The sequence below is a fragment of the Procambarus clarkii genome, chromosome 44 (genome assembly GCF_040958095.1).
Source record: "Procambarus clarkii isolate CNS0578487 chromosome 44, FALCON_Pclarkii_2.0, whole genome shotgun sequence".
Classification (NCBI taxonomy): domain Eukaryota; kingdom Metazoa; phylum Arthropoda; class Malacostraca; order Decapoda; family Cambaridae; genus Procambarus; species Procambarus clarkii.
In genome coordinates, this window is record NC_091193.1 from 19,674,247 (window position 1) to 19,701,453 (window position 27,207).

Below are 27,207 nucleotides of genomic sequence, written 5' to 3' on the forward strand. Positions count from 1 at the left end.
CACACGGGAAAATCCAGTCAGGAAAGCGAGGCCAGAAGTGACTTCTGACTGCCAAACACATCAGAAGAGAACTGGGAGGAATGGACAGTGGGCCACACTGTCCACCCCTCCCAATTTGGAGCCTGAACTGGCTACTCCTTCCCGTTGCAGGGTGGGGGGGGGGGTTCCTCTAACGAGCGGGAGTACTCATTTGCTTGCAGAGTTGCTTGTTTTGATTTGTTTATTTTCTTGCAAGGGAGTTTCTTTGCTCTTTCGGGCTGTAGGTCACGTTTTACCAGCTAGTTCCTTGTTTTGGTTCGCCTATCTTTCTGGGCTACTGCTTTGGTCGATGGTGGAATATGACAATACTTAAATGTAAAGTGCTCATATGCCATTGCTCCCTGCACCTCTCTGAGGGGACCAGGTTTTGGCTCATGGTCTCCGGTAGGCCCAGAACTTCAGTGACTGATGACCCCAAACTAGTAGTAGGCATCCATCAATCTCAGGACACTATAGAGTTGTGCTCTGGATTGGCCTCCCATGGCGCAAATCCAGGGTAAGTTATTACAGGGGAGAAGCGGTCACCTATGCAGCAGGTCCCCCCTCTCCATGGTGCCGAAAGTCTCCAATGAAAGGGCAAACGCCAATATGATTGGTTTCAACGCCGTTGCAGGAACTGTCAGAACGAGGTTGAAGGCAACAACAAACTGCCCTAGGGGCTCCAGCTCCTGAGTTTACCTCGAAGTTGGTAAAAGAAGGCACAGGGATTCCACAGGGATTCCAAATCTGGAAACCGCTGTGGTCGGGGCCGGAAAAGATTTTCCCCTCCAGCAAGGGCAAGAACGACCCCCAGTCTCCTGAAGCAGAGCTTGGGGCCACACGAGCCCCTCACCTGTGGATTCCAGACAAAGATTGTCACACCCCCCCTTTCATCCGAGGCTGGCTTCCTTCATAACCCAGCAGAAAGAAGAGTAATAATTATTAATTGCAATTCTATTATTATTATTATAATAATTGTTGTAACTAATAATTATTACTCTCCCTTCTTCTGATCTGAAGTGAAAATAAAATAAAGCTAAGAGTAAGAAAATAAGATAAAGTGAAATAAAATCCATTTCTGGGGGAGCCCCGCCAGCTCCCCCAAACTAATAAAGCACATATCAGTTCGGTTAACTTCAGGGAGCCAATGGGGCTCCCCCCAGATATAGGTTTTATATCACTTTTTGAAGATACCTCAAGAATTGTTAAAGGAAATCATTTAAAATAGGTTATGCATAACATATACTTTATACACTGTATATAAAATGATCCTAAAATGTATAAAATTTGAGTTTTCTAATACCTGGTGGCAGTTTTAATAACTAATTATTAAAAGTAAAATACAGTACTGTAGTTTTGTTGGTTCAGTATTTTATTTTGGTTTGTTTCATGATGTGCTCCTACTAAATTCATCTAAATTTAAAAACTTTAGTTTACACACACACAACTATAACTGAACAGAGTTTAAGCATCTTCAATTTTATACCTGCATTTGGGTGAGATGATATGTTACAACAGTTGTAACATATCACCTCACCCAAATGCAGGTATAAAATCGAAGATGTTTAAACTCTGTTCAGTTATAGTTGTGTGTGTGTAAACTAAAGCCTTTGAAAATGTAATAAGTTTTACGAAACGCGTTCAAGTGTCACGTCAGACTAGAAATAAAAATGAATTTTGGAGAATTGATTTTTCAGTTACCATCACAGTGAAAAGAAATGTGAGAAACATAGAGAAAATTCGTGTTAGAATTATTAATCTTACTTTTTCGGTCATATTTAATAATATATGTCTACAGGAAAGACTGCTACCAAAATATACTAATATATATATATATATATATATATATATATATATATATATATATATATATATATATATATATATATATATATATATATATATATATATATATGTCGTACCTAGTAGCCAGAACGCACTTCTCAGCCTACTATGCAAGGCCCGATTTGCCTAATAGGCCAAGTTTTCATGAATTAATTGTTTTTCGACTACCTAACCTACCTAACCTAACCTAACCTAACTTTTTTGGGTACCTAACCTAACCTAACCTATAAAGATAGGTTAGGTTAGGTTAGGTCGGGTTGGTTAGGTTCGGTCATATATCTAAGTTAATTTTAACTCCAATAAAAAAAAATGACCTCATACATAATGAAATGGGTAGCTTTATCATTTCATAAGCAAAAAATTAGAGAAAATATATTAATTCAGGAAAACTTGGCTTATTAGGCAAATCGGGCCTTGTATAGTAGGCCGAGAAGTGCGTTCTGGCTATTAGGTACGACATATTATATATATATATATATATATATATATATATATATATATATATATATATATATATATATATATATATATAAAATATATATATATTATATATATATTATATATATATATATTCATTGCAAAGAAGAATTTTGCACAAACTGAAAGGATTAAGAAATAGTTCGATGAACTCTGGAAATTATATAAACTTATTTGGGCTGACTTCTAACCCAATCTGAGACACAAGCTGGAGAATCTACCAACAGGATTCACTGCATGAAAAGGAAAAGCAGGTTCACTGAAGCATAGGAGAGAAGGGAAAGTGGCAGAAAGCTCTGGCTGGAACCAGGGCTTCTGGCCAAAAGCCTCAGATCCAGGCTTCTGTAGTGCCTACATGGTTTCTGTAGTGCCTACAAGTTAAGGATGTTGTACTTGTAAAACCATTTGTAGTTGTTACACCCTCTATTCATAAAACTCCCTAGTTATCAAGCCTTCTATACTCACTAAACCACTCTGGAATACCCTTCTTGATTGCCCTCATGCAATTGAACCATACCTAGTTAATATATTTTTATATTTTTATAGAAAACAGTATACCAGCCAATGCACTACCCAGCATTGAGAGTCCAGATGGTCCAGCCTTTCCTCCACCAGCAACTTATGCTCCTCCTCAAGATGTTATGAACTTCAATGGATGCTTTAATCCAAGGTGTGTAAACTTAATTAAAAGTTAAAAATAAGTTCATCACTGAATGTGAACATATAAATCCCAGATAAGTGGGGGGGCCTCCCCACCATCCTCCTATCTCCAGCCCAGAGCCCCACCCCACCGACAGAGTAACCAGGATCAAATCATGTGAGTGTGGGTCATTGAGGATTTGAGGCCACCAGTGGGAATGTATCACACACCCACCCATCCACACAAACCTACACCCCCATGCACTCCCACACCTATACAATACTGTACTCCATGTGGCTGCCACACAGACGTTCGTGCTGCCGTGAAATTCAAATGGACACCAGTGAGCTAGTACCATGATGTTATGCACGAAGGGGGTACATGGGGACCTGGGAGAATGTTCATAAGCCGAATGTTTGTAAAGTGGGAACTCCCTGTACATACATATAAGAATGTGTGTGTACTGTCTGTTCGAAGTTGGGTCTGATGCTTGGGGGCTAACCTTCCAAAACTTTGCAGGGTGACAGGTCTTTTTCTGGGGAGGGTCATAAGCAGGCCAGTGTTGAGCTCCATTCTACCCTCCCCAACTTTGCAAGAAATGTAAATTACACTAATTTTCAACTTTGCTAAATATCATATTCCATCCTCACAAAGATTCGTATAGCATATAATTTTCTACACAGTGATAATGTGTTAGTTACTCATGTATTATATTTATTGATGAATGTTTATTGAAAATTGTTGTAGGGAGTATAGTGGTGAAGAATATTTAAGTTGGTGAAGGGTCATGGAAAGTGGTGTGATGCCAGAAAGGTGGTAAAATAAGAGATGGTAGTGAATGATAGGGTAGGTGGCAAAGGGTAATGTTAATGAATGATTGGAAATGTGATGAAGGGTAGGGAAGGTCGCAAAAGGTATTGAAGGTGGTAAACTAAAAGGAAGGTGATGTATATAGAAAATGTATTGAAGGGTAGGGAAGATAGTGAATGGCAAGAAAGGAGGGAAGAGTAGGGAAGATGGAGAGGGTTAGAAATTTTGGTGAAGTGTAGAGGAGGTGGTGAAGGGTAGGGAAGGTGTAAAAAGGAGTGAAGGGTTGGGAAGGCGTTGAAGGGGAGGGAAGGTAGTGAAGGGTGACGGAAGATGGTGAAGGAGACGGAAGGTTTTGAGGCATAGGAAAGGTGGTGAAGGAGACGGAAGGTTTTGAGGCATAGGAAAGGTGGTGAAGTGTAGGGAATGTGATGAAGGGGTGGAAAGGTGCTAGATAATGAGGAAGTAGGTGAAGGAGAGGGAAGATAGTGAAGGGTAGGGAAGGTGGTGAAGGCGATGAAGAAGAGGGGAGGTGGTGAAGGGTAATGAAGGTTGTGAAGGAGCAAGAAGTTTGTAGGTGGGAAACCTAGTGGTGCCTGGGTAGTGATGATGTTTACTGAAATGATAGTGTTTAATGAAAATGATTGCTGTAATTACCTAAGTGTAATTACCAAAGTGTAGTTACAGGATGAGAGCTACGCTCGTGGTGTCCCATCTTCCCAGCACTCTTTGTCACATAACACTTTGAAATTACTGACGGTTTTGGCCTCCACCAACTTCTCACCTAACTTGTTCCAACTTTCTACCACTCTGTTTACAAAAGTTAATTTTCTTATATTTTTCAGGCAGCTTTGTTTCATTGGTTTAAATCTATGACCTCTTGTTCTTGAAGTTCCGGGTCTCAGGAATTCTTCCCTATCAATTTTATCGATTCCTGTTACTATTTTGTACGTAGTGATTATATTGCCTCTTTTTCTTCTATCTTCTTGTTTTTGCATAATTAAAACCATAACCTCTAACATCATCATAAATGTCGTAGCTCAGTCGATTAAGGCAGTGTCTGGGATGCTCCCAGATGCAGGTTCGAATCCTCGTCACGGCCCTTGTGGATTTGTTCATAACCTCTAACCTTTCCTAGTAGCTTTTGTCCTTCAGTTCTGGGAGCCACTTAGTGGCATGTCTTTGCACCTTTTCCAGTTTGTTGATGTGCTTCTTAAGATATGGGCACCATACAACTGTTGCATATTCCAGCTGTGGTCTAACAAATGTCGTCAGATATAAAAACACACACTGACCATGACTCTTCCTTACATGACTCTTTTTCCTTCCTTCCTTCTGTGATGAGGATTGTATGTTATGATGTGATGTGAACACCCAATCATGTGTGTTATGTAGATAGTTACAGTGTTACAGGTGTGTAGTGAAGCGGGTTAGTGATGATGGTTGTGAGTAATTAAGCCACACAATGTTGTGAGAACAAATATTACAAAAACTCAAACTATCCACATATGAAGCATGCATATTATATATATATATATATATATATATATATATATATATATATATATATATATATATATATATATACATATATATATTATATATATTATATAATATATATATATATATATATATATATATATATATATATATATATATATATATATATATATATATATATATATATATATATATATATATATCGTCGCAAAGGCAGCTGCAAGAACAGTTAGTGATGCAGCGGCCAACATGCTGAAGCCAAAACAGCTCGGGTTTGGCATTCCACAAGGGTGTGAGGCGGCAGCCCATGCAGCTCGAGCCTTCATCGCCAACATCACAGACGAAAAGGCCCTTATCAAGCTAGATTTAAAAAATGCCTTCAATTTGGTGCGGAGGGATGCTGTACTCCGTGCGGTTCATAGTCATTTCCCTTCCCTCTACCCTTTTGTACATTCATGCTACAGTATGGATCTTAAGCTACTTTTTGGCGAACATGAAATTGACTCGCGAGAAGGCGTCCAACAGGGTGACCCCCTTGCTCCTCTCCTTTTCTGCTAAGTCATCAAACAAGTCACAGAGGTCCTGTCCAGTGAGCTTAACATCTGGTTCTTGGATGATGGTACCCTAGCTGGTTCCCAAGACTCCCTCCCTCCTGGAGGACATCAGAAAAATCCAGGAGCATGGTGCAGTTTTAGGCCTCACCCTGAACCCTTCTAAATGTGAAATAATATGTTCCAACCAGGGCATCGTAGAGAGAATAGAGGGTCTTCTGCCAAATATCCATAAAACTAAACCTGAAGACAGCACACTCCTAGGAGCTCCCCTGGGGTTGAAAGCCATCGATGAGGTCCTTGATAAGAAAATCGCCGACCTTAAAAGGATGGATGGGAGGATTGAGGATATTGATGCTCATGATGCACTCTACCTCATCACCAGATGTCTGTCCCTCCCCAGGTTAACCTACTTTCTGAGGTGTTCACCACCTCAGTACAGTAGCCAAAAACTAAGTGAGTATGACCGGTTACTGAAATCAATGCTAGAAAAAGCTCTTAACCTCTCTCTCGATGACCTACAGTGGAAACAAGCCTCTCTTCCCATAAGACTTGGGGGCCTCAGAGTTCGAACAGCAACGCAAATCGCTGTTCCAGCCTTCCTGTCCTCCTTATCAGCATCTGACGACCTTGTGAAGGAAATTCTACCTGCCCACTTACATCAGCTGGCAGGTGTACATGATCCCAATTTTACACGCTGTGCCACAGAGTGGGCCTCTCGTGCAGGCCAATCACCTCAACCACCATCCCCAAAAGCCCACAAGCAATCCAGCTGGGATGGCCCCATTGTAGACCAAGTTGCTGCAGAGTGCCTGGGTGCTGCAACAACACAACACGACATTGCTCGCCTCACAGCAGTAGCAGCACCACATGCAGGGGATTTCCTGTTAGCAACCCCAATGTCGGCAACTGGCACGCGTCTCACACCACACGCCCTCCGAATTGCTGTGGCCCTCCGCCTTGCTGCCCCAATCCACACCAGATATAGGTGTATTTGCGGCGAGGTGGTGGCTGACAGGTACGGCCACCATGGCCTACTCTGCCAAAGCACAGGGGGATGGCACTCGAGGCACAATGAAGTTAACGACATCATCAAGAGGAGCCTCACCACAGCTGGATGCCCAGCTGAAAGAGAGCCCCGTTACCTAACGCCCCGTAACTCTGATGCTCTTATTGGTCGCCCGGATGGTATCACAGTGAACCCCTGGAAGAATGGCAAGCAGTTGGTATGGGACTACACGTGCGTATCAACCCTGGCTAACACCTACATTAACCTCAGTGTTGCACAACCAGGTGGCGCTGCCACCCACAGGGAAGCAGCCAAATCCCGTAAGTATAGAGAACTGGATCACCACTACAATTTTGTCCCCATTGCTTCTGAGACACTCGGCGCCTGGGGTAAAAGTGCTACCAGTTTTTTGAAGGAACTGGGTTCTAGGCTCATTGAAACAACAAGGGACCCAAGAGCTGCAAGCTTTCTTTTCCAGCGCCTCAGTGTGGCGATACAGAGGGGAAATACGCACTGCATCCAGGGTTCCTGCCCGCCATCTGAGGAGCTGGAGGAACTCGACAACCTATGATAACCATCTTCGTAACCCATATGTAACTCCTTTTTTGTAACAAAGTTCAAATAAAGTAAATATATATGTGTACATACAAAAGAATGGGGGTGGTAGGAGAAGATAATATTAGTGTTCAGTGAGAAACCACAAGGTCTCCTCTGAATACTTTTTATTTTCTTCTCCGAGGCTATGGGTCCCCACATTGGCACCAGAGGTGGTACCCTCACAAACTAATATATATATATATATATATATATATATATATATATATATATATATATATATATATATATATATATATATATATATATATATATATATCATAAGGGCTGGTATGTTTGAAATTATCACGTGTGAAAATCAGTGATCAGTGTGATGTACATACTGTATTCATTTATGTTGTAACTGCATGTAGTTATTTACATATAATGTGATACTTTTGTGGAATATGTGCAGTGTATAATACAGTATGTCAAAGTATATGTCACATTTATAGGTTTCTGTGGTGGTGGAAGCGAGTAGCAGTGTTCGAGGCAAAGACAGCTGAGGCCCAGGTGTCTGAAATTGGCTTTCAGAACAATCTGCTGATCATGGGAATATTTGCTGCCCTGCCTGTTACAGAACTCATTAGATCCTACCTGAATGTGAGCACAATAGGTTGTGAATATCCTTGAATACCATACTACAGTGGTACCTCGAATAACGAATTTAATCTGTTCCGGTGCCGTGTTTGTCATGTGAAACGGACGTCATACAAAACGAATGTCCCCATTTAACCACTGTGATGCGCCGAGTTTATTGTGAAATTCCCCCAGTGTGCATGACATCAAGTGTTCCCAAAAAATACATTTTCTTTGTAAAATGATAAATTCCCTTCCCTGAACATGTCTGTGTAAAAATAAATAAAAAATTCCACTTACTTTGGCTGTGAGGACGTGGACATGGTGCGCTGTGACGTCATCAAGGACTGGTCGCCCGTGTGTGAAGCTCCCAGACATGGTTGTGCAGGCCATTCAAGCACCGCGTGAATGGCTTGTGTTGCCACAAATATTGCCACGTATTGCCACAATATATTTTCAATTATTTGTTCTATGTATTTCCAATGCGGTTTTGTTTCTTTTATCGTATATGATGCATATTTGTGACCTTTACAATATGTATACAGTAGAACGTTCATAATGTTCCATGGAACTGTGATGCATGTGTCAGTAATGTGTCCACAATAAATGTTTATTGTCACAATATTACTTGGTAAAAATTCACTAAAGTGTATATGTACAGTTTCACATACTATATACACAGTAACACACTGTATTACACACTCAGTACTTTGGAGGTGCGTAATAATCAACGAAGTAGTCCATGGTACACAGCGCGACTTTGCTCTTGTTGCACCAGCTACGGATAGATTTTCGCTTCCTGTTCTTCGTTCCGTGCGCTTGCAAATAACGCAATCGCGTACACCCTTGGCTTTAGTACTTGTAGGTGGTATGTAGCCACGCTTTTAAAGCATAAGGTAGTATTGAAAAGATTATAGGAAAAGATCAATTTGTCAGGTAGTCTTGAAAAACTCCCTTTGTAACATCCCACACTGGAAGAGATTCAGCCAGCCTCAAAGAGTGTCCGTCAGTCAAGAAGAGATTCAGCTAATCTTGAAAATATTTATGGAAAACACCACCATGGAAGCCACTAACACTGTTCATCTATGCTATTTGTATCAAATGCACCATCACTGCATGCAGAAAATGATTCATCTATATAAATTGGAGATGGCAAGGGTGGCGCTCAGAGCTACAGCTGGATATGCTCGCTGTATCACCCTCATAGGTGCTGTATCACTTGCATCCGACCTTTGTGTTAAGTCCTTATTGCACCTAGCTTCACCAATATTATGACCGTTATGTTATTCAAATAATAAGATCTGAATTTCACCGACAGAGCGCAATCTTTCAACACCGTGTCGAACCAGTGTTTGGGACCCTGGGGCATGTGTGCCACAAATGGTTGCTCACTCAGTACTAACCCAGCCAGCAGCCCTAGTCTTTCATATTTGTTATAGCAAGAGGTTCGTTCAGTGTTTGTCGGGTAGGCTGCTTCATTATGACAATCTTTCTTTGTTTCAAATGTGTTCCATTTATTTTGTATTTTTCATTTATGTCTCAATAATGGAGCAGCCTACCCAACAAACACCGAACGAACCTTTTTGACATTTGTTCTTTCTTTAAAACAATTCATTTCGTTTTTCTACAAAAAAGTTGATGCTTTGCAACATCCCAGCATCAATAGCATCTTTAAACAAAGAAAAATACTTTATTTGCATCGTCGGAGGCATCTGAGAATGTGTGAGAAGTAGCCCCTGAACCCACCATGTGGTGTTGACGTTATTCAAACAAGCGTTCGCCATACGAGACGAATTGTAGCCGGTCCAGCTAGTCGTTACACGAAATGTTCACCATTTGAGGCGTTCGTTATTCGAGGTACCACTGTTCTTTTACCATATTATAAATTTAGACATTTAATATATTGTACTTTGTTTGCTAGTGAATATATAATATTCCAAAAAATTTATTGAATATTTAATTTGATTTCCAGTCATAAGCTTTCTTTGTAATATTGCAAACATTTTAAATCAACCATTGAACTTTCAGATGATAATGAATTACGGGGTAGAGGATCAGTGTTTTTTTAATTCTCGTTGTCTTACTGGATTTGGAGTGGTGCCTGATTTTTCACGTGTCTTCAGTAACATTGGCTACATCTTTGCTGGAATTGCATTCACCATCATTGTGAGGAAGCATCAGAAATTAACTCATAACATTCTTAATGGATACACTGCTTTTAATGTAAGTTTAATTCCTTAATTTCTGTCTATCCTTAAGGTTGATCAATACACATCTTGTTGTTTAGTACACCACCATCATGATTTTTTTATTAATTATTCTCAACAGGAATGCTGTATTGTTTTGTCATTTATTTTTTTTTGCTAGGTTTTCATGCATTATTTGAACTGTACTGACTTTAAACTGAGCACTTCTATATGGTAACAATATGCTTCCTCTTGAAAATAGGCAGTGTAACCCAATGGAATATTATTTTTATTTCCAAGCTATCCCACTTGATTGCCCTAAGTTAAGTTTCCACTCCTACCTTGTTATCATAATAATAATAATAATAATAATAATATTACTGCACAAAGAAATCATATTAATGTGGTGTATCAATAAGAAAATCAGTAGGGATTTGGGTACATTTAAGTTTTCTTCTAAGATTACCTACCCTCCTACCAAACTAGAGTGAGGTGGCAGAACTAATAATATAATGGCTAATATAATTTTTTCTCTTTGCACCAACTTAAAATAATACTTTTTATTTTGAGAAATGTAAGTGCTTGGATAATCAGTAAATATTTTAAAATCCTTTAGATGTTACCGTCAGTTTTATATGTTTTGTTCCCCATTATGAAGTACTGTATAGATGAAATGTTATGAATTGTTTGGAAAGAATTTAATGGTGTGAGAAATAAGCTTATTGCTAACTGAAAATTTAGGTGGTGTTGATTCGGTAATAAATGATTGCGGGTTTAAGTCCTGGGCAGTACAAGACGTTTGAGGATGTTTCCTTACACCTGATTCACCTGTTCACTTAGGACGTAAGTTGCATCGAGAAGCTTAGTCACTGGGCAAAGCCGACCATGATAAGCCTAACAGGCTCCCTGTCCCCAACAATGTGGTACTTAAGAGGCTGATTTGTTCAGACTCTATGATGCCACTACGGGGAGCAAGTTTAGGAAGCTAGACAGGCTGTGAGAAATAAATTACATATTGCAATATAGCATGCCAAAAACGTTTACAGAAGTATCACAGTGTTACAGCAAAATGACTGTTTCAGAGTGTTGGAGTAAGTCGACACTATGGGCTGTTTACTTCACTTGGCTATGGCCTCATCATTGAGGGGATCATGTCGGCACTTTATCATCTGTGTCCAAACAGTGTTACCATTAGATTTGGTAAGTGAATATCAATACTGTATATATATCATTAACTGTACTGTATCTCGTGTTCGCTTATTCCGTTTTCTGAGCTGATCCATAAGGTTGCTCCATAAAATAAGAATCTGATATGTAGCAGACAAGATTCACAAGCAAGCAGGTAGGACAACATTCAGACACAGTTGTGCTGCATGAAATTCTAGGCATCTGGACTAGTATATCTGGACAACTATTTTCTGTTTAAATTACCTCAAGCCCATCATCATTCAGTAAAAATCAGTGATCAGAGCTATAACAAATTCTGTCTTCCGACAACGCAGCCCCTCTGTTCAAATCTCTGAACATGCTAAACATATAATGACCACACATTCTCTTTTGCTATATATACTTACATTACAAAACTTACATATATATATATATATATATATATATATATATATATATATATATATATATATATATATATATATATATATATATATATATATATTATTATTATTATTAATTCTAACATGAATTTTCTCAATATTTTTTATATTTCTTTTCACTGTTGATGGTAACTGAAAAATCAATTCTCCAAAATTCATTTTTATTTCTAGTCTGATGCGACACTTGAACGCGTTTCGTAATAACTTATTACATTTTCAAAGACTTTAGTTTACACACACACAACTATAACTAAACAGAGTTTAAACAGCTTCGATTTTATACCTGCATTTGGGTGAGGTGATATGTTACAACAGTTTTGGATGAGGTGAAAACAAACTTTCAACACAAGACAGAACACGAAACAATGGGTATAATATTTTGTAAGTTAAAAGGAAGAATGGAAGTAACTGCAAAGGGCCTACTGGCCCATATTTCTTGACGCTTCTATATTGGTGCGGAGTCTTGAACTGGGTAGAATATAGTTGTGCATTAATTGGCTGTTGATTGCTGGTGTCGACTTCTTAATGTGTAGTGCCTCGCTGATATCAAGCTGCCTGCTATCGCTGTATCTATCGATGATTTCCATGTTTTTTGTTAAGACTTCTCTGGTGATGGTCTGGTTGTGGGAAGAGATTATATGTTCCTTAATGGAGCCCTGTTGCTTATGCATCATTAATCGCCTGGAAAGAGATGTTGTTGTCTTGCCTATATACAGAGTTCTTTGAGGCTTACAGTCCCCAAGTGGGCATTTTCGGTGTAAAAAGTAGTAATTTGAAAATGAAAATAGGTGCAGAGTCAGAATTCGGCTCAAAAATCACGCTCAGGAGTCAAATTTCCGACATTTTAGATATTTAGAAAACTGCAGGGGGTTTGGGCAAAATATGACCCATCGCCGTTTTCAGTAATTGGCATATTTTCGGTATAAAAAGTCGTAATTTGAAAATGAAAATAGGTGCAGAGATTCAGAATTCAGCTCAAAAATCATGCTCAGGAGTCAAATTTCGGACATTTACGGTATTTTGAAAACTGCAGGGGGTTTGGGCAAAATATGACCCATCGCCGTTTTCAGTAATTGGCATATTATCGGTATAAAAAGTCGTAATTTGAAAATGAAAATAGGTGCAGAGAGTCAGAATTCGGCTCAAAAATCACGCTCAGGAGTCAAATTTCGGACATTTCAGATATTTTTAAAACTGCAGGGGGGTTTGGGCAAAATATGACCCTTCGCCGCTTTCAGTAATTGGCATATTTTCGGTATAAAAAGTCGTAATTTGAAAATGAAAATAGGTGCAGAGTCAGAATTCGGCTCAAAAATCACGCTCAGGAGTCAAATTTCGGTTATTTCAGACTTTTTGAAAACTGCAGGGGGGTTTGGGCAAAATATGACCCATCGTCGTTTTCAGTAATTGGCATATTTTCGGTATAAAAAGTCGTAATTTGAAAATGAAAATAGGTGCAGAGAGTCAGAATTCGGCTTAAAAATCACGCTCAGGAGTCAAATTTCCGACATCTCAGATGTTTTGAAAACTGCAGGGGGGGTTTGGGCAAAATATGACCCCTCGCTGTTTTCAGTAATTGGCATATTTTCAGTATGAAAAGTCGTAATTTGAAAATGAAAATAGGTGCAGAGAGTCAGAATTCGGCTAAAAAATCACGCTCAGGAGTCAAATTTCTGACATTTCAGATATTTTGAAAACTGCAGGGGTGTTTGGGCAAAATATGACCCATCACCGTTTTCAGTAATTGGCATATTTTCCGTGTAAAAAGTCGTAATTGGAAAATTAAAATAGGTGCAGAGAGTCAGAATTCAGCTCAAAAATCACGCTCAGGAGTCAAATTTCGGACATTTCAGATTTTTTGAAAACTGCAGGGGGGTTTGGGCAAAATATGACCCTTCGCCGTTTTCAGTAATTGGCATATTTTCGGTATAAAAAGTCGTAATTTGAAAATGAAAATAGGTGCAGAGAGTCAGAATTCAGCTCAAAAATCACGCTCAGGAGTCAAATTTCATACATTTCAGATATTTTGAAAACTGCAGGGGGGTTTGGGCAAAATATAACCCCTCGCTGTTTTCAGTAATTGGCATATTTTCAGTATGAAAAGTCGTAATTTGAAAATTAAAATAGGTGCAGAGAGTCAGAATTCGGCTCAAAAATCACGCTCAGGAGTCAAATTTCGGACATTTCAGATATTTTTAAAACTGCAGGGGGGTTTGGGCAAAATATGACCCATCGCCGTTTTCAGTAATTGGTATATTTTCTGTTTAAAAAGTCGTAATTTGAAAATGAAAATAGGTGCAGAGAGTCAGATCTGACACTGTCATTATATATATATATATAATATATATATATATATATATATATATATATATATATATATATATATATATATATATATATATATATATACACACAGTATATAAATATAAATAAAATAAGTAAATATGTTTATTCAGGTAAGGTACATGCATACAAGTGATGTTACATTAATGGATCAATATATAGATAGAGCTAGTACATACAATGCCTAAAGCCACTATTACGCAATGCGTTTCGGGCAGAAAAAACATTAATATCTAGAACTTAATACTAATTGAGCATAAAGAATAAAATGTGTTGAGAACAAATACAAATAAAGATAAAAAAAAAAGAAAAGAAAAGAAAAGGGGGAACATGACTGAAAAGCAGCACAAATACAATAGGTTGACAGTGTTCATTAAAAAAAAAAAAAAAAAAAAAAAAAACAATAACAGACATGGGGTGACAATAGAGGGGTAAGGTAGGTTACAGGGAATTTATTAGGTAGTGTTTAGTTTTTATCTTAAACTGGTTGAGAGAGGTACAGTCTTTAACATGGTAGGGAAGGTCATTCCACATTCTGGGCCCCTTGATTTGTAGAGCATTTCTAGTTTGATTAAGTCGTACTCTAGGAATATCAAAACTGTATTTATTTCTGGTGTAGTGCTCATGGGTTCTGTTACAACCTTCTATGAAGCTTTTGAGATCAGGATTGGCATTATAGTTTAGCGTTTTATATATGTATAATACACATGAGAGAATGTGCAGTGACTTAATGTTTAACATATTCAGAGATTTGAGTAGGGGTACCGAGTGATGTCTGGAGCCAGAGTTGGATATTGTCCTAATAGCAGCTTTGTGTTGAGTAATTAGAGGACGTAAGTGATTTTGGGTAGTAGAGCCCCAAGCACAAATACCATAGTTGAGATATGGATAGATAACGGAGTAATAGAGAGTCACCAGGGCAGGGTGTGGTACATAATATCTGATCTTAGAAAGAATGCCCACAGTTTTTGAAACTTTTTTTGATATATTTAGAATGTGTCCCTGGAAATTCAGCTTGTGGTCAATGAGAATGCCAAGGAATTTGCCATCTAATTTGTTACAAATTTGGGTATTGTTTATTTTGAGATTTATTTGATTAGAGGATTTATTGCCAAACAGAATATAGAAAGTTTTGTCAATGTTAAGGGTGAGTTTGTTGGCAGTTAGCCAAAGATGGACTTTATTTAGCTCAGTATTTACTGTGGCATTTAGAGCAAGGGGGTTAGGACTGGAGTAAATGAAGGTTGTGTCGTCAGCAAATAGAATTGGTTTGAGGTGTTGGGAGGCATTTGGAAGGTCATTAATGTAGATGAGAAAGGAGAGGGCCAAGTATGCTGCCCTGAGGAACACCAATGTTGATGGGTAGGGTGGGAGAAATTGTATTATTCACAGAAACATATTGGAGCCTGTCAGTAAGGTAGGATTTGAGGTATTGCAGGGAGTGTCCTCTGACTCCATAATGATGTAATTTAAGAAGAAGGTTTTGGTGGTTGACAGTGTCAAAAGCTTTACGCAGGTCCACAAATAACCCAACAGGGAACTCATTTTTATCAAGAGCTGTATGAATCGAGTTAAGCATACTAATAAGTGCATCGTTAGTGCTTTTTTTGGGTCTGAAGCCATATTGGCAAGGGCTAAGTATATTTTGTGTGGCTAGATATGAGTAAAGCTGCTTATAGATTAGTTTTTCAAAAATTTTTGATAAGTTTGGCAGGATTGATATAGGTCTGTAGTTGTTAACATCTGTGAGATCACCACATTTGTGGACAGGCGTTAGTCTCGCTTTTTTTAGAATATCTGGAAAGCTACCTTATAGGGGCTACCTTCTACCTTATAGAGCTACCTTATAGGGGACCATTCAAGTAAGTAATTATCAAAGAAGGCACCAAGCCGGGAAGGCTATGTAGCACCATAAAACGTGCGGAATAATCAGAGGGCGCTAAGTATCACTGAGGATGCCAATAAGAGAACAGAAACGCATAAGGCGAACGATATCAAAAGTATCCGATTCAGCAAGAATTCTATCGAGGGACAAGTGACCGCAAGGGACAGTCGGGAAGCAAGACATACATTCGTCCTGAAAGTCAGAACATTCAACAAGGATATGCACAACTGTAAGAGGAACAATGCAGTTAGGACAATAAGGAGCAGGGCAGCGTTCCATTAAGTGTCCGTGAGTTAAACACGTATGGCCATTACACAGCCTTGTCAGAGCTGTTTCCCACTGCCGTTACGGTGGTAGGAGGAAGGCCACAGGGACACACTGCTCTTAAGAGTACACAGTTTGTTACTAGTAACAGAAGACCAACAACCCTGCCAACGGGCAAGGATGGAGGAATGAATAACTGGGTAAAAGTCAGAATAAGGAATACCTTTACGGGAGATGGGACAAGTGCGGATAGCTTCCTTAGTGGCAGCGTCCGCATGCTCATTTAAAGAAACACCAATATGGCTCGGAACCCAGCAAAACTCTACTGTCTTAAATCTACTGGCGATAAAAAACAGCCAAATGTTAAATCTCGACGACCACCGGATGGACTGGATTAAAGGACTCCTGAGCCATGAGGGCGCTGCAAGAGTCAACTACAACTCAAGGCAGCTTATATTTATATCAACATAAATAGATGCTGCCTTAAGTAGGCCTATTGGACCATGTGAGGGTGCTCCTATTTATATCTATAAAGAGGAGGTGCCTCGTATAGGTCAATACATGTAATACTCAGGGAACAATACAACAGTTTAAATCGTATTATGATAGCCACATTACCCTGTGAATCAACATAGGATGATAGCCTCTCTTTAAGGGTTAAAGGCATGTCTACCCCACACTACCTGCTTGTTCCCAAGTGATTCTCCATGGTCTGTGACCTATCGTCTTTAGATTTTGTCTTTCCACTGGACCTCTTGCTTCTCTCTTCTGAACCAACCAACCATAATTCAGTCACACAAATCTCTGGGTTCCCGCTGGATCTAGCATGACTAGTTTATTTGTTTCTTGAAGCTTTTTCCTATACCTTGCCGTAAATCTTAAGCCTTGGGTCATATGTAAGACTGGCTACTACGTATCAAAACCATTACTTGTAACATTTCTGTTTTGTAGCTTCCCGACCTCTCAACAGTTGATTAATATTTAATTAATCCATACCTTATGTAACGACTGGTGAGAGTCTGGTCTTTCCAATGATACCTCCTCATTATGTTTCATTTGAATTTAAGACTTGTTAATTTTATACTCGTGTGCTTGTGAAACCTAATGAAGAGCTCCATTCTAGAGATTGTACCATCACATTTTTTTTTTCTAATTTTACTGGTTAATAACCCTACTTTTGGTCTCACTTCAGACATGATGTTTATGTACGTGGTAATGGTGGCAGCTGTAGTCAGCATATGGGGCCTGCGCCATGGAGATGTTACTCACCATGTATACCCAACTATGGTTTTTGTGGGCATGACTCTACTACTAGCTGAAGGCCGAGAATGGTTTAGCAAGATCTTTTTCTGGTCAATTGTATCAGTCTTGTATGTGTTTATCCTTTCAGCAAATACTCTGCTCCTGACACGTTATGGCATTTGGTCATTCTGTAAGTTTTTAATTATGTTATTTTTCACTTTTCAATATAAACACAGTATGCAAGGTAAAAATTAAAAAAAAATGGATTAACTAACCTTGGCATATACCCTCAGTAATTTCAAATCATTCATTATTGTGATAAGTTTTTGCAAGTTTGCAGACCAGCAACCCATCCTCCTGTTTAGATGGTACTTTTTGTAACCATATGCACCATAATACAGTGACACCTTGGCTTATGAATGCCCCTCTTTACGAATTTTTCGGGTTATGAGCCCAATTTCTTCGTAAAATCCGAATCGGGTTACAAACTTTGCCTCGGGTAACATAGTTTGTTGATACGCGTATGGCTGACCTAGCGTGTGGTGGCACGGCGGCCACGCCTCAGTTTACCAGTGCCTCCTGCCTAGTGACAATCGCGATTGAATTCTTTGTAAAGAATTTCAATGTTTTTTGGATTTTTGAGTATTTGAACATAAAAGTAATTATTATATATCTTGCCATGGGTCCCAAGAAAGCCAATGGTAAGGTTCAATCCAAGAAAATAGTTGTGAGTAGAGGCCTTCCTCGTTAAGAAAATGTGTGAAGTATGGAAAAAACGGCAAAGTTTTGTTGAAAAAACTCACCCAGATAAAGCTGTAGCAGGCCGTTTCATTGACCTTTTAAATGACAATATGTTGTCTCACCACAGACAAGAGTTAAAATGTAGGGAAAAACAAGTATCTTCAGACAAATTCTTAGTAAGACAAGAAATCAGTGAGCCACAACCAGATCCTAGTGGTACTCCAGCATAACGTAGGAGAGAGAGTACCCCAGAGAAGTCATCACTGCCTGATATTATAATGTAAGGGGGACTCCCCTCCAAATACTAACACCTCTTCTCCTTCCCCTTTCCTCACTGACTATCGTTTGCCAACAAGAGTAATCAATAATGGTAAGCAATAACTTGTACATGCTTTAGTACTACAGATTTGGGTGAATTAGGTATAAAATTTACTTTGAAAGTAATATTTTTGGGAGTGTGGAACGGATTCATTCAATATACATTATTTCTTATGGTAAAATTCGCATCGGTTTACGAATTTCGGGTTACAAACTGTCTGGGAATGGATTAAATTTGTAAACTGAGGTACCACTATACTAAGTACTAAACAAATACCGAATAGATAGTAGAATTTGGTGCTATTCACTTTATAGAGTCCAAAAAAAATGAAGGCAAAAACATTTATTTATTCCTAGGCCTAGTATAGCCCACATATGTAGGCATCAGATATCGTGTATTAGGCCTAGGAAAGTTAGGTTAGGTTAGTTTATCTTTACAATATAAATAGAAAATCTTGTCTTGTTTATCCAAATTCAATAGTGCCGATTTTTACCGTCTACTTGTGTTGTACGTAGATGTATATATGTACCAGAGGTCCGCATCATTACTATAAGTACTACCGAAATAGGAGGATAGGGTGAGACCAGTGTGTCATTCCTATCAAGAATGTTGTTTTTTAATACTTATAAATTACTTGAAATGCATAAACATTGAATTTCAAAAATAATTTTAAGCACAGTATTTTTTTCTTTAGTCACAGGATGATTATTCAAATACATAATTTAAAATAAATTGAAAATAGGTTTACAATGTGACTACCATACATGTGAATATTAGTTAAACTTATCATAAACATCAAATTTAAATATAGTTTAAGGTAATACAGTATTTTCTTTCTAATCATAGACTTTGAGTACTTGTTCTTTTTCTTTCAGCACCGTACAAAATGTACCACGTGTGCAAGGGTTGGAAGCCTGTCAAAGATAAATTGAAAGCAATCTTGAGAGATCAGGACCGCACCTCACGACCCTTGCAAATAATTAGGATTTTTTCTGGATGTTTGACAAATGTGATATTCATCGCATATGGATTTGTAATGGACCCAAATGTGTACACATATATCCTCATTGTCTGCCTCTCCAACATGGGACTCTATTTTCTGAATTATATGATGACAAAGGTATTATTTTAATTTATGTAATGCAGTTATATTCAGTGGAGTACCTTTGACCTTATCTGGTTGGGGCAAGCAGTGTGTAGATCAATGAACTGGTCAGTTTATAAACAAAGATTCAAATTCATAGTTTTATTTTAAAGTATCAGAATGGCAGCCTTATGTGGCATAACTTTACCAATTAGGCTCTTATATTTACCCAGTATAATCTTTATGTTACGTAATTATCAGGCATTTACAGACTATTTATATAGTATTCAAAATTGTTGGAATTGACATCGATTGAGAAGCCTGAACTATCTTTAAAGCTAGTCACCCCTCCCAAAATATGGAAAACTATAAATATTGGTATTATCAAAATAAAAAAAATAATGTAGTAATATTAAAATACATTGGAAGGGATGAATCATTTTTTGCACATATGAAGTGCCATTTCATAAATGTTGTTTTTGAAGCCAGTCTATGCAACCCCCAAGGAGCAAAAGCTGAGGCTCAACCAGCCACAATATAGAAAACATGCTTTTTCACTCATAATGTAATAAATCAATGTAATCACCTACCAACCAAAGCTGTAAATGTAGCTTGAAACAAATACCTTCAGGAATAATCGGAGACCTTTTCACAAGCTTCCGATTTCCTGTTTTTGTTAAGGGCACTAGAAATAGTGGCCCTCAAGTGAACAACAACCACCATCAAAATTACATGAACAATAACCACAGTCTCCACCATAACCACAATCACCAACTCTACAGCCATCACCAGAATCTCCCTCTGTAACCAAAACAATGACCACTAAAAGTAATTTCTGCCTAACCTCCATTACTTATTAAATACTCTGTGCTTTTTATACCTCTCTGAACTCTCAACACCTTGTAATTATTATACCATCCCTGTAATCTTTATACTACAAAAAAACAAAAAAATACAAATACAAATATTTATTCAGGTAAAGTACATACATACAAGGTGAAATACAAAAGTTGATGGATTCATAGATAGAGCTAGTACATACAATGCCTAAAGCCACTATTACGCAAAGCATTTCGGGCAGGAAAAACACTAAGACTAACACTTAATTTATACTTTAATCTAAGTTAGTGTTGTGAAAAAATCAGAAAAAAAAGGGGGGGGGATTTATTTTTGCAGAAAAAAGCAAAAATACAATTTGGTCAACAAACAGCATTGTTAAAAATCGTAGACATGGTTTGACATTTCGGGGTGAGGTAGGTTACATTGAGTTAATTAGGTGGTACTTAGTTTTTATCTTAAACTGGTTGGGAGAGGTACAGTATTTAACATAATTGGGAAGGTCATTCCACATTCGAGGTCCCTTGATTTGTAAAGCATTTCTTGTTTGACTCAAGTCGTACTCTTGGAATATCAAATAGGTATTTGTTTTTGGTATGGTGCTCATGGGATCTGTTACAACCTTCTAGGAAGCTTTTAAGGTCAGGATTGACATTACAGTTCAGCGTTTTATATATATATAGAATACACACGAGAGGATGTGCAGTGACTTAATATCTAACATATTCAGAGATTTGAGTAAGGGTACCGAGTGATGTCTGGGGCCAGAGTTAGAGATTGTCCTAATAGCAGCTTTGTGTTGGGTAATTAGAGGACATAAATGATTTTGGGTAGTAGAACCCCAAGCACAAATACCATAGTTGAGATAAGGATAGATGAGAGAGTAATAGAGTGTCACCAAGGCAGGGCGAGGTACATAATATCTGATCTTAGAAAGAATGCCAACAGTTTTTGAAACTTTTTTTGATATATTTAGAATGTATCCCTGGAAATTCAGCTAGCGGTCAATGAGAACGCCAAGGAATTTGCCATCTACTTTGTTACAAATTTGGGTATTGTTAATCCTGAGATTTATTTGATTTGAGGATTTATTGCCAAACAAAATATAGAAAGTTTTGTCAATATTGAGAGTGAGTTTGTTGGCAGTGAGCCAGTGATGGACTTTATTTAGCTTTATTTACTATTTCTGTACTCATTGGATTCTACTTTACTTGTAACTGATATAGTCATTATACCGGATAAAATATTTGTTAGTTTCTCCTTAATATGCGTGTGGAGGCAAAGACATGTGCAACATGAAAGATACATCCCTCCATCTCAAATCCCATTCAGTCACTACTGTCAGCTTGCAATTTACTTGTGAATTAACCCCTGCACTGCGCACCTGTTTTTGGCAAAAAACTTCATAGTGCAATTGTTAAGGACATATTTTTGTTGTTTTTATAAATGTTCAGGTAAAGTTAATGTCAAAATGTTTCAAAACTCAACCATTTTCATTTTAAAACACAAAGAGTGATGAAAACATTAAAAAAACATTAAAATATAGCCTAATTAAAAAAAATGGACAACTCTCAAAACAGCATTTGTCGTTTTGTGCAGTGCAGTGGTAGTCTCTATTATTTTATGTGGTACAGTTTATAAGCATCTTTAGTTAATGAAGGTTACCTTGAGATAGTTTCGGGGCTTAGCATCCCCGCGGCCCGGTCCTCGACCAGGCCTCCTGGTCAAGGTTAGTTACAGGTACTCCACTGTATATCTTACATCATATTGTCCAGAGTAGTTTAAGCATGTATTGTTGTCTTGCTTTTCTATATATATATATATTTATTTATTTATTTTAAAGTAAACAATTTCCTTCTTCATTATCATATGACAATTATACAGCATTGTCTTAAACTTAATTTATTATAATCAAAGAATCAATATTAATTAATCATTAAATAATCATGTTACAAGACTATGAGCAACAAATAATTTAATTTTAACTTAATTTCCTAAGCAGTTAGCTGATCCTAATTCATATGAAATATAACTTCTAATTGCATTAAATTATTAACTTTTCATGTATTTATTTTTTTAAGTATATTCTGAAGAGAAGCAACTGATATTATTTCATATGATTTGTACAGAACAATAAGTAAATGAGCCATTTATGAATACAACAGTGAGTGATTGATCATTTCATAAAAATCACATACTGCAGTCTACTCTTCATGATTATAGGTTATTAGAATTTATCAAGGTTTCTTAGTGGCATCCAGTATTTTATCCTGTGTAAAAAAATAGTATGTTGAGCATAGTGAAGAACTGAGCTGGTCGCTCAAATCTTCCTTTGAGCCAGGAATAATTGGGACAAACGTGCCCGTACACTAGGCTTTCTTGACCTGTCCCTGAAGCATGATAAGGATCTTTGCCAGTTGTCTTATCAGGGACAAAGGTACAAAGGTTGGAGAAGGGAGGCAACAATGGTGAATCTAATTCAAGGCATCACTAAGGGACCAGCCTGCCGAGAAAAATCAGTGAGCAAACCTCTGAACCCTTCAAATTCTAATTAGCAACATAAGATTCTCTTAATTAGTGTGAAATGATTTTTAACCACTGTGCTGCTCATGCTCCAAATATGGAACCTACCCCCCCCCATGCACAGAAATAAATTCTTTGCAAAAAAAAAATTCTCTTCTAATATTGTTAAAATACAGTCTGATCACAGGAAACTACAAAAAAAAAAAAAAAATATTGTTTTTTATTTAAAAAATAAAGTGTTTCATCACTTTAGCCGTGATGGAACTGGGAAGTTGAGCAAATTATGGGCGCTGAGCGATGGAGCACTCGGGGTCAGTCAGCTCTGCCACCTTGTGGCGTGGCAGTTTCCGCGAATATAATGTTTCACAATTATTTTGATGTTTCTTATTCGTTTCTTCTCTATTTTTTTTGCTGTAATATTCAAAAGTGTATAATTTGTGGAATTTACGTAGTTCAAAGTGTGGAACATCATTATACTCAAAATTATGAGGCTCATATATGTGACATATGTATTATATTCTACGATCAATCGAACAGTGTTTTTGCTGTTATTACACTATATACACACATTGTATATACCCAGCTACATATGTGTTCACCATAATGAACCATTAAGTTGGTATGGTGAGCCCAAAAAACCAGAGTGAGCTGCCACACCCTGCCAGCCCCTCCCTCACTCCTCCAACACCTTACGTGCCAACATTCCTCCTCCCACCATACTGTTATTGTTTTTATTACACTATTTACACACGTTTACATGTTTTATTCACCATAACTATACAACTAAGCTGGTATTGTGTCCAAACAGCAAAGTGGCCACCATACACTACATGACAAGTTACACAGCAGACAACGATGTTACGAGTATGACACCACCTCCCGCACCAAAATGGCTCCTCCCAACATATTCCTGTTGCTATTACACTATATACACACTTTATATATAAGTACAGTGGCACCTCAACTTATGATTGCCCCGACTTACGATAATTTCAAGTTAAGATGTAAATTTGATCGAAAAATGGGACTTGATAGTGTCGTTGACTAACGATATTTGTTGGTACTGTACACGTTTTTGTCAACCAAGCGCGTGGTTCTCGGTCTCGAGGGCCGTCTTGCCTCAGTTTACTAGAGTTGCCCGCTTAGTGATGATCACGCCTCTAAGAAATTCCGTTTTTGTGGTGATTTTTTGTTTTTTGAACATGAAACTGATTATTATATCCATGGGTCCCAAGGAAGTCAGTGGAAAATAGTTTAATAGAAAAGAAAATAGTTTTGAGTAGAGAATGTCCCTTCCTCATTCAGAAAATGTGTTTAGTATGGGAAGAACTGCAAAGTTTTGTTGAAAAAACTCACCCAGACAAAGCTGTAGCAGACCATTGCATTGACCTTTAAATGACAATGTGATGTCTTACTACAGACAAGTGTTAAAATATAGGGCTATAGGTTAAAATATAAAGTTTGTCTTGGAAAGGCTGCAGGATCCAAGTAAGTTCAGTAGAACTTCTGGTGTCAACTCTTTTACCATGTCGTAGCTCAGTTGATTAAGGCAGCGTCTGGGATGCTCTCGAACGTAGGTTCGAATCCTCGTCGCGGCTCTTGTACGATATGTCTCTGGGAACGGATTACTATAGTAAATTGCGGCTCACTGTATCTTCATTTGTGTTCAGCGTAGTGAACCACTAAGCTAGTATGGGGAGCCCAAACAAGAATGGCTGCCACACACACAGTGACACTACCTCGATTCCCTCCTTCCTCACCAAAATTCCTCCTCCCACAAGACAATGCACAGCACTAATTATCACCACAATCCTGGTCACTAAATTCTGTAAATGAATAATTGACGACAAATGTATTTTGTAAAGGAACACAAGTCATTTGAAGATTCCTAGATGGACGAAATAATGCTGTGGTGCTGTGGCTAGTGCTGTGAACATCTTGAACAGCACTGATTCACTGATATTTGAACAGTGTACACAGTCATTATCACACTCAGGCTCTTCTGTTATACTGTCATGGCTAAATAATACCAGTTACATATATATTTTGACATTATTAGGCGATGCTGTGGTCATAAGCTGAACAGCAGTGTTGTGAGCTCATGCTGTGTGTGCCAGCCTTGGTTGCTCACTCAATACTGAAGCTCTCACATCCGGGATTGTTGCCCCACAATTTAAAAAAAAAATGGCGTCTGTTTACATGAGCCTTGAGGAAGCTGATGTGAACCCCATGTAGCAGTGGGAGTCTTGAATCATATGCTCTACCTATAAGATCCCTGAGGCGCATTGCGCACCACCCGTCAAGCGCCTACAGGCCCGTTGCACAGTGCAGTGTTTTAAGTGCTGAAACTATTGGATTTGCAGCACATCATTTGGGGTGACAACATTCAAAGAGTTTCTGGTTTCTTATGTTTATTTAATATAGTCTTGGTTACAGTTGTTGGATGTTGGAAGGGTAATGAAATGTTATGGTAGCCGAGACAAGGATGCTTGTGCAAGTCCTGGAGCCGAAAGCAGAGAGCTTGAGCAGGGCTAGGGGTAGAGAGCTCAAATGTGGGGCAAGAGCAGGTAGCTTGAGTATGGCCGGAATCTGGCTGTTCGCTCTGTGGCGAAGCTGTTATGTCTTGTGAGAGAGTTGGAATTAGATGCATCGAGTGTTACATTGTTGCTGATGATTGTCGATGGTGTTGGAGAAAATTTGCAGTACAATATATTCAGTGTATTTGTCACTCAACCACTATTAAAGTTAGACTGACGACTCTGCATTCTTTATGGCTTATATTCCAAGCTTCACTTGATTTGGCAAAGCAAGTTTGGCAAGTGACCAACAAGTTTCCCATCATTATCCTACATGATGGGAAACTTGTGGGTCACCTTCGGTTTTTCCCAAGTGATTTGTGGAACGTTAAGAACATGTATCAGACGTAATTAGAGATGTCATTAATAGAGAATATGATTGTGTCATTAGTGATTAATTAACACTTTAGTTAATGTAGTATGCTTCAGATTCAATATCTGCTATTTTTCTTGACATTATAAGAATGTATATTTACTAATCAGAATTAAGTTAGCTAAGTTTAAAGAACTTTAATCAATTAAGTCTAGTTTGTATATTTTGACTTAAAATATTTGTATATCCACTTATTTTATATTTATTATGTTCAAGATGTACAAACACGATATAACCACTTATATGTTGCTTTACTTCCACAGAGAATCTGTTATAGGGAGAAAGGAACAAGACTAGCATGGTTCTCTCTCTTTATGTCAACATGGCTGTGGATTGTTGCACTGGTAGTTTTCTCCATACACAGCAGTAATTCTGAGGTTTGTTCATTTTCCTGTAAAATAAATAAATATAAATACAGTGGCGGCTCTATCTACAAGCACTTCGAGTAACGAGCAAACCACTCACAGCAAATTTTTCTCTATTGACGAGCTTCACCTCTATTAACGAGCAAAACCACATGGTGCTTCCTGGCATCAGAGGATGTAATGCTCGAGTTAAGAGTACAGTAATGTTATCTATTTTAATTAGTTTTATGAACATATTTGCATGCATACGGTTCGTTGTTGTTTTGGAACCATGTTTCAAAAATGCTGTATTTAACAGGTGTCTCCTTCTTCATCAAGAGCCATGAACAGTCCCTGTGATTTCCTCATCGTCTATGACACGCACGACATATGGCATTTTACATCTGCACTTGCTCTCTTTTTTTTCTTTGTGGTAAGTAATGAAACTATATTTGAAATTTGTTGATGAGGTAGGTAGCAGTTTAAAGGTTCAACTGCATTTTGAGTAATATCTTAAAAAAAATTTACATACAGTATATGTCACACACACACACACACACACACAGATCAATACAATGATAAATTTTATTAATGGGGTAGTTAAGAGTAAAGTGAAGAGTAAAGTGCAGATTATTAATACCAGGAGCCATTCACTTCTTAATTATAATTATAATAATAATAATTTATTTACAAGAAGGTACAATGGGTTGGTGAGATTACATAAGATTGGTATTTTTACATTCTTTCAAAGCCACTAACATGCATAACGTTTCGGGCAGGTCCTTAATCTAACATATCAGGTGAGATGAAAATGTACATTGTAGCAAAGTTTTATATCAACAAATAACTACAATATAAAT

At 37.9% G+C, this 27,207-nt stretch overlaps 1 protein-coding gene across 2 annotated transcripts in view; it reads left to right on the top strand.

Annotated features, from left to right (window-relative positions):
* Nucleotides 1-27,207, top strand: part of LOC123745144 (SID1 transmembrane family member 1) — a 70,840-nt gene that overhangs the window by 35,993 nt on the left and 7,640 nt on the right. For both annotated transcript variants that reach the window (XM_069300746.1, XM_069300747.1), the window contains exons 10-17: nt 2,887-3,010; nt 7,897-8,044; nt 10,049-10,243; nt 11,289-11,406; nt 17,501-17,740; nt 19,486-19,730; nt 26,267-26,380; nt 26,667-26,780. In XM_069300746.1, the coding sequence (XP_069156847.1) occupies nt 2,887-3,010; nt 7,897-8,044; nt 10,049-10,243; nt 11,289-11,406; nt 17,501-17,740; nt 19,486-19,730; nt 26,267-26,380; nt 26,667-26,780 (1,298 nt within the window). The remainder of the gene's footprint in view (nt 1-2,886; nt 3,011-7,896; nt 8,045-10,048; nt 10,244-11,288; nt 11,407-17,500; nt 17,741-19,485; nt 19,731-26,266; nt 26,381-26,666; nt 26,781-27,207) is intronic.